General features: G+C 37.3%; 1 protein-coding gene across 1 annotated transcript; it reads right to left on the bottom strand.

The window, feature by feature from the left end:
• Positions 1-3,412: 3,412 nt before the first annotated feature.
• On the bottom strand, positions 3,413-4,684 carry LOC145692164 (52 kDa repressor of the inhibitor of the protein kinase-like). The gene has a single exon (XM_081767463.1). It carries the CDS (start codon positions 4,682-4,684, stop codon positions 3,413-3,415), a length of 1,272 nt encoding a protein of 423 aa, XP_081623589.1.
• Between the last annotated feature and the right edge of the window lie 6,723 nt (positions 4,685-11,407).

Below are 11,407 nucleotides of genomic sequence, written 5' to 3'. Positions count from 1 at the left end.
GGTCGTCCACTGCGAAGACCCATTGTTAGAAGTGCTCGATGCATTGTGTTCATACACACTTGTACTCTGCCCAACATTAAAGTCTGGTGTTATTTCCACCACAGTTCGCCCCCTATCCTGTTTTACCAGTCTGCCCAGCCTACGACGTCCGACATCAGTAAATAGGGGGCAATCCAACCTCTCGACGTGGACGTCGTTCCAACTTGGTTTCACCACTTGTTGAAGACACGCACACAGCACTCCTCAAGCACCGGACAAGTCGTGTAATTTCCAAAATGCTCGTGCCGAGCCTGAGGGGCATTACAATCTGCCCTCGGCCGAACTCAGATATATCACGCCCCTTCTCTTTCCTACCCACGGTCAGCACGCTCACTGATAATACATGCACTGTACGTGAGTTTGACTAGCAGGCGTTAGTAGTAACATGATGCTGCTCTCGCCTAGACGGGTTTATATCGATAGTAGGTAGGTGTTCATAATGTTCTAATTGGTAATTGTATATTCTTTCAAAAACCATGGATATAAAACCGTATCTACTAGAGCTTCCGAAGGTTTAACATTATTTTAAAATATACAATTGTAAATGAAGGTTGTGATCTGGAAGGCTTTAAATGGAAGGTTCGGGGCTCAATTTAAAACACCAACGCCATCTTCTGCTTTTTGTTGGTTACTGGTTGATGTTGGAGTGCATGGTCTTTATATAACCCTTATTTAGCTAGCCGACGTATATCATCATTGCATAGATTACACCCTCTATCCGGGGTGACAGGTAGGAAGATTAGGGAAGAAAGGAGACTGAAACTGGTCTAGGGAATGTGAGGAAAAGGGTAATATCATTTATTTTAAGTAACACTTTATTACACTGAGCTTTATTAAATTTTAAACATTTCATCCACTTGGACATTATAGTCTTAAGATGATAATCATCAGGGCAGGAGGAATAAGAAACGTTGGTGAGGTGCGCTGGAGAAGACAAACACAAAAATTGTTAGAAACATAAATAAATACACATGTTAGGATTATACATAAACACACAATCTTTTCGTCTAGGGGCTGCTCTGGACAGTAATATAGACGAATTAAGTCATCTTAGTACGTTGGGTTACAGTGCAGCATATGTAGGGATAACATGAACGGGAAGAGCCGAAGAATATGCAGAAGCGACAAAAAGGTCGGAGTTGTTAATAGGAAGACTTAAGAGGAGGGCAAGTGACGAATTTATGGCCAAGATTATATTGGCGGTCTGTGTTCATAATGTTCAGTAGTAAATGATGCCGTTTCTGAAATTCGATGGTAGTAAATTCGAACTGTAACTTTAGTATGTTATTAAGTATGGTAGAAAAAGTAATCCGGTCATACAACTGCTGTATTGGATTCAGAAGCTTTATTTCGTAAGCTATATAACGCATGACGTTCGAGAACTTACAGTTTGTCATAGATGAAAGGTAATGTTACAATCCATGAAGGGTAGTCATGTGACAAGATTGGATGCAAAAAGAAACCTTATAGATATTAAGAACTGTAATAGGCTGTATTATCCACGTGGAGCTAATAAGACGTTTTAGTAAGTTTAAACAGTGACCATTTCTTTCAGACGGGGCTTAGAGTTAAACGATGCTCAAGAGTGAGACAAAGGTAAGTGACCTGTTTGGTGTGGTGGAATATGTGTCATAGACACTGCTATGAAAAGGATTTATTTTTTCTGTACTCGGGAGCGAATGCGAGATGGTACAGAGAATTGTCTCCGTCTTACTGGAGCTGATATAGAATCAACTTATTGTACCACCAAAGAAAAGACTCAGTTGCTATGGTGAAAGAAATATTTATTTGTTGGATGTTTTGGGCTGTGCCAGAAAGCGGTGTCAACGGAATATCGAAAAGTGTGCACAGTGGGAGGAAGTGTCAGCATGTAAGATCCAAACAGAAAATATAGAAGGGGTGAGAGAGCGTAGGTTTGAGGTACACTGAAGTGAATAAAAATCGGATGAGGCAATGCACTGTTGATAGTAACATAAGAGAGGCGATACGAAAGAAAACGAAAGATGAAACAACTGTGAATACTAATGTAGGAAACGATTATATATTACTTAAAATTATTTGAGAAGGAGAGTTATTAAGGATTTTCAAAATCTCGCAATGCCATGCTTAGATGATTGAAATCAACTCACTGTATCATGTTCCGTAAAGGCATCATCGGATTGTTCAATATTATCTTTTTTGTCTTCTCATTGAATGCACAGTTCAACAAGTTCAACTCAATCGACCACTCAATACAAACATTGGTGGGAACACACGTTTTCTTTCTAAATTTCACGAATACTGGAATCAACTTTCTTCTTGGTACTAATTACATGTACATATCATTAAATGATTCTATTACCATTACTTCATCTTCAGGATTAATATCATGACATGATACATATTCAACATGATACTGTGAATACAAGAAGCCAATAGCATTCACTAGACGAAAACGATCATAACTTTTCACACATTGATGCATACCATTATCGTCATTACAGGCAGCATCTATAAGACAATCAAAAACATTCGACTGAGAAGAAAAGTTAGGATAGTCTGATCCAACCAATACAGCAGTATGCTTTTGTGAACATTCAGCAAATTTCACTAATGTAAACTTAAAATATGCATTTTCAGTTGTTTCTGTAGAAGGTTCAGGTTCATTTAAAGCACTCATATTAACCTGTGATGACATTTCTTTAACCTGTTCCATGTGCTGATCCTTTCGTTCCATCATTTGTCCTAAGCGCTGGTCTAAACGCTGTTGTATTCCAACTAACTTAGTATCCAACTGCTGCTGTTGTTTGTCCAACTTGCTATCAAGAAGTTGATGTAATTCATTAAGTTGAGAAAATTCATCCTGACATTGTTGTGAAAATTCATCCTTAAGTTGATTCATTTTTCTATCAAATTGTTGATGTAACTGCATATTTTACTGAGATATTTGTTGTGATAGTTGTTTGAATGGATCAACCATACTTTCAGTAGGATTTGATTCGGTCTCACTCATACTGTTATCAACCACTTCGTCTTCAATGTCACTCATCTTGACAGGTCTATCTATTTTTGTGCCCCTTCTTGCAGGGCCATACCCAGGATTTTTTGACGGGGGGGGCAGCACCACACTCAGAATACTTTAAAAACATACCTACACTTTATGCAATAAGCTAAATAGATGAAACTAAGCGTGTCATTGGGACATTAGTTTGTATGTACCCATAAAGACTATGCCGTTAGTGGCATTTGGGAGTGGGGTATGAACATGAGTAAATTAAACGAAAAATGTTCGGATCCCAAATCTACGTTCAACTTTTTACAACATAAACACAAGGCTGAAATAACATATAAAAACATGCAGAAATGTAATAAAATAAATGAAGGTCCTACTCACCTATAAAGTCAGCTGAAGACGCCGAGAATGTAACTGAGCAAAGAAGGTGATTACTTCATCGTTTGTTACGTTTACGTGGCGGTGTATAACAGGAGTGCTAAACCAGAGAGTCTGTCCTCGCTTGTTGTATTTCTTAAATACGTTTTCAGGAGTCTCCAAGTAGAGAAGCTCCTCTCCACTGTTGCTGTGCTCACTGGTAAGACAGCTAGAATGTGAAGCATTGTAAAAACGTTTGGAAACTGATGGAGAGCAAGCTGTTAATCCGGCAATGGCTGTTGCTGGGCGGTCTGCACTCTCTCTCCACTTCAATCTCCATAAACCCCACTCCGCCTTCATTAAATCTTCAAATGGATTATCAAGATCATCTTTGTAAACGTCAATACAGTCTTTGATTTTTTCAAATGGAACATCACAGAACCGAGGGATGAAAAACTGCAGTGACGAAATGGTTTCCCCATGATGTAGGAATCGCTCTTCCAGTGAAGAAATTAGATCGTCAACGAACGGAATAAAAATTGAAGCGCGGTAGTAAGTTTCTGGGTTCGAAGTGGAAATGTTCGGCCGGTGTTTTTTTTTAAATTTGTTCGCTCGTGGCATAGGTATTTCAAGTTCTAGTTCGGATGCAAGGTCTGTAAGATTTTCAAATATATTTTGAAATTCTGATGTGGACTTTTCTCTTATAGCTTGCAAAGATTTTTTGATAAGATTGATCTCAGCGAAAGCATTCACTAGATCAATGTCATTCTTCTGCAGCCGTTTTGAGAGTGTGAACGTTACACTCAGTAACTTACACAACACAAGCAAAGACACTAAAAATGGTGTACTATAGATGCTGTGCAAAAGTAATGAAGCCTTCAATGATGCTTCGCCTACCTCTGGGCTACTTTTTATTTCTTCAAGAGCAGCAATAATAGGCTTTAACATTTCTTTAAAGAGTAGCACAGCTTCATGCCTCTCGCACCATCGAGTTTCACAAACATTTTGTAGCCTACTTTTGTCACAGTTCGGCAGAAGCTGTTTAATTTTATCTTCCAGAATTCTTGTTCGTTTTGCACTTGCACGAATAAATGTGCAGCATTCAGATATAACTCCCATTGCATTACGAATATTTTGCACCTTCGAAGCATCAGAAAGGCACAGATTAAGGCAATGGGACATACAATGTGTGTAGAAGGCCTTAGGATAACGTTTCTTGATTAGTGCCTGAACTCCTCTAAACTCCCCACTCATGGCTCCGGCGCCGTCGTAGCCTTGTCCTCTTAAATTGTTCATGTCCAAGCCGAGACTATTTACATTGTCTTCTATCACTGTTGATAAGCCCTTTCCGGTCACATCATATACAGGCACAAAACACAGGAAGTCTTCTTTAAGCACACACCCATCGAGATCCTCATATCACGCACACAGAGAGAATTGTTCTGTTTGAGAAACATCCGTTGTTTCATCAGCGAGAATACTGAAATATTTGCTTTGTTTTACTTTGTCCACGATTTTAGATTGTATTAAATGTCTAAACGAATCTATTAAAGCATTTTGCACTTTAGCACTAGTGTACATACCATTTTTCGGACTATTTTTCAAATGTTCTTCAAGAACTGTGTCTCCAGATTTGGCGCGATATCGCAGAAGACTCCTGAAGTTGCCATCATTATGTTTTGGAGTTGACAACTCAATCCGACCCCAGTCCTGTGTTCCTCGCAGGGTTAGGTTCTGTTGACCACACAAACGAATAGTTTCCACGATACGTACGAGCTTTTTCCTATTTTCTTGTACTTCTATTTTTTTCTGGCTGTCAATTTGTTGATCGATGCTGACTATTTTCCCCTCAATGAAATTACATACTGTCACCCTATTCGCTGCTGCATATCTATGGTATTAGTTACTTTCATGCTGTTTGAAGGACTCTATTGCTTTCTTTAAATTGTAAAAAGGTTTCGTCACGAATGCACTTAGACTCTGGTGACCTGCTTCCTTCTTTTCCGTAAACAGAACACAAATCGCACAGAACAGACCTCTTTTCTTGTGGGAGTAGGCAAACCAACTAAAGTCTTCCAGCCACCTTCTCTGGAAAAACCGCTTACGGCCTTGTGCTTCTTCACAGGGAAAATTATATAGTTTATCTGGTTTCCAAAGATTTTTTAACAAGTTCACCTTTTATAAATTATCCAATTTTATGCCAACGAAGTTCCCAATATCATTTGAGTCAGATGAAGGCAGAGAGGAAAACTTTGTCGATGCACTGCTGGTTTCTTCAAAAGTTGTATTCACGCGATGAACAGACGACTCTGCTACTTTATGTTGAGGAACCGTTGTATCTTCAGGGGCTTCTTTACTTTTTTTGACAAAAAAGTTGCGTATATCCTCTTTCCGCTTCATTTCACTAACCCGAAATCAAATTCAGAGTACACTTCACTAATTAAAACAAAAACAAAAATACCACTCTTCTCCCTGAAAGGGATGAACACGCGCATTCAGCACTGAAAGGCACGAACACATACACAGATACATACGCACTCCGCAAGCTTTCCAACATAGCACTGGTGGGGACAGTTCTTTTTTTCTCATTCTCACAAAAGAGATGAAAGAAAGACACCCTCGGAGCGCGAAAAATGACAGGGTCAGTGACCTTAAGACTGCACCATGTTTGTTCCTTAATTTATTGCTACCTCCCAATCTAGCTTTGTCGCATATATTGAGCCATCGACGGATGTTCCGCTCTATTGTGCAGTTCAAAAGCCACTCCAATACCGAAGTACGAAGCTCAAAAACACCACCACACTTCCCGTACCAGTCTGTTAAAAATAAATAAAACTAAATAAAAGTTATTAAATTCTCCGAGCGCGAAATCTAGGTATTTAGATGTCAGAATCACAGAATTTTCTAATCTTCAAACGTTACTTCACAGAACATAAATTTATACATTCAAGTCCATTGTTGATATTTAATTTTCAGAAATCAAGAAATGAATGACATTTCTGGGCCCCTTCTAACTTCTTTTGTGTTTAACAGTAGATCTGCTACTTAAGTGTCGTGATTTTTAATGTTCAAAAATAATAATATTATTATTCTATAATCACAAATGTTTAAATTAATAGACTAATGTATAATAACGTGCAGTACATATATACAATCAGAATTGATTTTTTAGCGAAGAAAGAGTACAAAAAATATGACAATTGTTCTAACAAACAGTCGGGACGCTTTTAAATTTCGATTATAGTTTGTCAGCCTGCTGTCATAAGCTCTCGCGTTTGGTGCGAGCGGTCCCAGATACCATTTCCGAAGTATTCACTCGGTCGAAAAGGTGTAACAACTTTTTCTGGCCAGAAATTCCAATTGAGAGTTTTTTTCTGTTTTTTCCTCACTCACCCCAAGCAAATGTCAGGGTTGGATCCCAGGCCGCTTCTTTCCTTCGCCATTATCTTCATCCTGCCCCCTTCGCATAATAGTGGGCATGGCGAGGGATGTCATCCCTCATGCGTACAGGTCCGTAGTTACGGGGCTCCCAAGGGGGCCGGGCACCCCAAGTGACAAATCAACATAAATTGTTTAACATGTTTTAATACATATATAAGGTTCTAGTAGGCGCTCCCATTAAAACGCTGTACCCTCCCAATGAAATAATCCTGACTACTGGCCTGCAGGCTTAAGGCCGTAGATGCCGGTAATGTCCATAAATACCTATAAAATAAATTATAATGGAATTAATATTTTAAAAGAAAACTCTCGGGAAATTAGGAATGCTTTCTATTAGCCTAAGACAGGTAGAGAGAAAAGTAGAATATATGTTAATTTCTTATGCTGTTCATCGGTGTAGCTCTGTGGCGAATATATTGCAAGAAAAAGAGGGTAAACAACTAGTATCTGGTTTATAATTAGAACATTCAGCGTTAATACCATTTCTTTTTTTGTTTGCTTTCATATAAAATGCTTTCGTGCTTTTTCTTTAAAAAAATAAAATGTAGCACGAATATTGGAACACTGACCTGAATGTTTGGTTAAATCCAAACGTTAAAAAAAAAAAAAAAAAAAAACTTAGCAACACAGTGTAAAGTGAATTTGTGTGTAAAGTGTAAAGTGAATTTGTGTAAAGTGAATTTGTCAAGTAAAATAAGAAAGAAAAAATAAACCGGACCCTTTCATTTCTGTTTTTATTATAAACTTCCACCGAATAAAGTATCAATGAAAAACTTATTTCATTTTTCGTTTAATTTTTTACTTGTTTAAAATACATCATTAGCTGGTGAGGGGGGCCATGACCCCCTTGGCCCCCCCCTTGGGTACGGCCCTGCCTTCTTGGAATAGTATAATTAATATTAGGCTCAATTGTGATCGTTTTACTAAAATTTCTGAACGATACACAAGGTTTCCCGAGTTTCGGCACCATAAAATATATAAGAACTGTTTATTATTTTTCGTTTTATTGTCCTGATTCTAACATGATATTATCTTATTGAGCCACACAATGAATACACTAAATTGACATAATGCAAAATGTCGTTTATTATATACCTTCTTTTTTATAAACTCTATTATCGTTAAAAGGTAGTTGACATTATGTCTAACCTTCCTTCTGTTCCCATAGTAACATATAAACACATCGTCTTGGTGAAATATAAACAACAAAACATACACGGATTTATAACAAGATATGTTTCCTTTTCTTCTTCTTTTTAACCTAGCTGGCTAGTGCATATTTTATAGAAAAGATCACATATTTTGCCCAAAGAATACAATTAAAAATACAACATATCGTTGTAGGTGAGCGCATTTTGTTGGAAGCGGTATAGTTGGTTACCAGTTGTAATGGCAATTCAACAAAACCTATTTCCAATAACAGGTAACAAAACTTTATTATAATATATGTAGATCAAATAACAAGAAAATATATGGAAATGGAAATAGCATTCGACTTCACTTAAGTCTGTTTCTTTTATAGCAATAGTATATAACAGTAAGCTGTTAGCTTTTTTTCAAGGTTTGTTTGACAGAAAATAGAAGGCGTATAAAATCCCCACAATAAAGTGCAATAAGGTAATAGCTCTTAATGCCATTCGATTAACGCTATTAATTCCCTTTATTTTATTTTTCTTGGTTTGCTCCGAATGTTTGAATTGGTGAAAAAAACTAGTCAAAAAGGTTATTGAAAAAATGAAATGAAATCTTTGAGTTTTACGTCCCACGGTTATGCCGGTTAGGCTAAAGGAGACGGTGATAATGAGAGATGAGTGAAATGGTGGAATGAAGAAAGTGGGAGGAAACGGGAGAACCCCGAGAAAACCCACGAGCACGGTGAAAAAGGTTATTGAACAGCAAAACCAGCCCATATATTAAGTCTAAATCAAAAGGCATATGCCAAATTCAGAATAGTTTTTTCATTCTTTTTTTTTTTTTTTCAAGGATCCCCAAATACGACTTAAATCTAACATACAAACCAGAATAAATCACTCATTTTTTCTTTTCTCACCTTTGCGTCAAAACTTTTTAAAAAGAATATTAATTTAGAGGTTAAATTTAATATTGAGTCTCGATTAATCATAAACTAAGCCGTAATTCTCACTAATTGTTTTTACTATAATAACACGAATTTCGTTTCACTATTCGATATTATAAGGTCACATCAGACCATTAACGAACTACACCCATTTATATTACCTGTTACAATGCGCCGCTCCACAGCTGAACGCCTCACAGGTACATACAGGCACAACTAGCGCCATCCAGAGGGAAGTATGAGATCTTCCAACGATAGAGAAACCCAGGGCAAACTTCAAACATTATTCCGCTATTTCTCTTACTGTCTTTAAGTTGGAGATTTTATTTACAAACATTTTAAAACCATTTTTATTATTCAACTGAACACAACAACGCGCAACAATGGAACTGTTGTATGTATGAAAAACCGCCGATTGCACTGTGATGTTCTTATTTACCTGTCACCATTATATTTTATTAATGTCAAGTCACATATCTGCTTGTTCTTCCCTCCACGAAGTTTACTGATGACGAGACTAACACATTGTAACCTGACAGTACATTCAGTTGGAAATGACTGTTACAGGCCATATTTGTCGAGTTTTGAGACGGTGAGCATTCTTATAAATTGCGGTATGAAACTAAGACATGTAAAACTAGGACTTCATTTCATATTCTTAGTGTTCCTGTGTTCTATCTACAGTAACACTTAGCAACAATCTAGAAACCAAATATAATATCTATAAAATCGGACTGTTTTCATTCAGAAAAGTCTTAAGCTTGTGAGATCTTATGTTACTATGAACCCACCTGAGTTGTACATTCACACCAAGTTTCTCATGTTATGCCAGTGTACAGACCATCCAATACATTCTTTTTATTTACAACTTTAGAAAAAGGTAAGCATATTTAATGGTAATTGTACGTGATCTTTGATAATTTGTACGTATCGTGATTTCAAAGCATAATAATAAACCTGTTTGTAACTTGAAATTAGAATATCCTAACAAGATGAAATATATTTTACTTTGGAATAACGTGGCACTATATTATTTTCAAAATTATGAAATTTCAAACATAAATTTACTTGCCTATTCTACCGTTTTTTTTAAATGATAAAAGTGTATCAATTAACTTTTTTATTCATTTGACAATCCGCAAGGTAACTATATACTCCGTGGTCATAAATATGGGTCTTTTATTCCAGGAATTATATTCACAAGTGGATCATTCTGGTTGGAACATAGAAGGATATGCATGAAGGTGTTGAGCAATTTAGGTTTTGGAAAGAATTCTATGGAATCAATTATCATACATGAAGCTGTACGTTTAACAGAAATGTTGCAACACAGAAATGAAGAATGTGGATCCAAGGGAGTTCTAATGAACCACACATTTCACGCATCCGTTATGAATTGTCTGTGGGGATTCATTGCAGGGCATACCTTTAATTACGATGACCCATTGCTACATGAATTGATATATGCTTTTGAAGCACTGGAAATAACAGTCTTAAAATCTGGAGGAATTTTAAATGCATGTCCAGCACTTCGATTCATTGCTCCAGAGTTTTCAGGATATAATCATCAAATTAGGATGAAACAGTGTTTTGGAAAGTATATCCAGGTATTACTCGCTATAACTTTGAACTTTTTTTAAAAAAAAAAATACACAATGCATGAGATAAAACACGAGACTGGGTTTGTAAAACATAAACGATTAACAAGGGCAATCAACTTACTTTGGTTTATTCAAAGCAGAAGCTCCCTTTCTACGTTCACACCTTTAGATGATCCACTAAGGAATTTTGCAGCGTGTCACTCTTACTTCATATCCATACTATGATCATTCAACTCCTTTTAGCATATGAAATAGGCAACCGGAGAAATCATCGATCACTACCGTGTTTGAATTATGAGCATTAAAAGTTTAAATTTGAACCGATTTTCCAAAAAGTTTAAAGTAACCACTTTTTTTAAAAGATAGAAGCTTCATGTTTGATTTTGGAAGGGTTTCTTGGGTGTCCAACATAGTGGTGAGGTCAAAACGTATCCATTGTGTCGTTAGGGTGATAAAGTGTATTGGCCACGTCTATTTGACTGTATTGTCTATATAATATCACTCAAATAGTTCGCTTTTTAGAGTTTCCTTCTTAAAGCTTAACATCGTACTGTGACTGTAGCTCCTTCGGACGGTTCTACCGGGGAAGAGCAGTGGCCACGGCCCTTCTACGAAATGGCAACTTTCACGTGTTATTAGGTCTGAGAAGAGATACCGAGTATCTCAACGTGTTCGTGGTACCTCATCACGCTAAAGAGAGGTATTCCCGTATTGCTTTGACGATCCTACCGGGAGGGGAGTGTCGGATTCGTGCCTGCAAGGGGATTGACCGGAAGTGGGGGTGGGGCCAAACCCAGGAATCTGGGTAACGGCTCTGATCCTATGCCAAGGAAGAAACTTTGTAGGATATGGTCCGGAACCAAAGTCAACATGTAACATTGGCTTCGGGATGAGATGCAA

Source organism: Thermobia domestica, chromosome 8 (assembly GCF_964235325.1).
Source record: "Thermobia domestica chromosome 8, izTheDome1.hap1.1, whole genome shotgun sequence".
Lineage (NCBI taxonomy): Eukaryota > Metazoa > Arthropoda > Insecta > Zygentoma > Lepismatidae > Thermobia > Thermobia domestica.
This window is presented reverse-complemented; position numbering and strand designations above follow the sequence as displayed.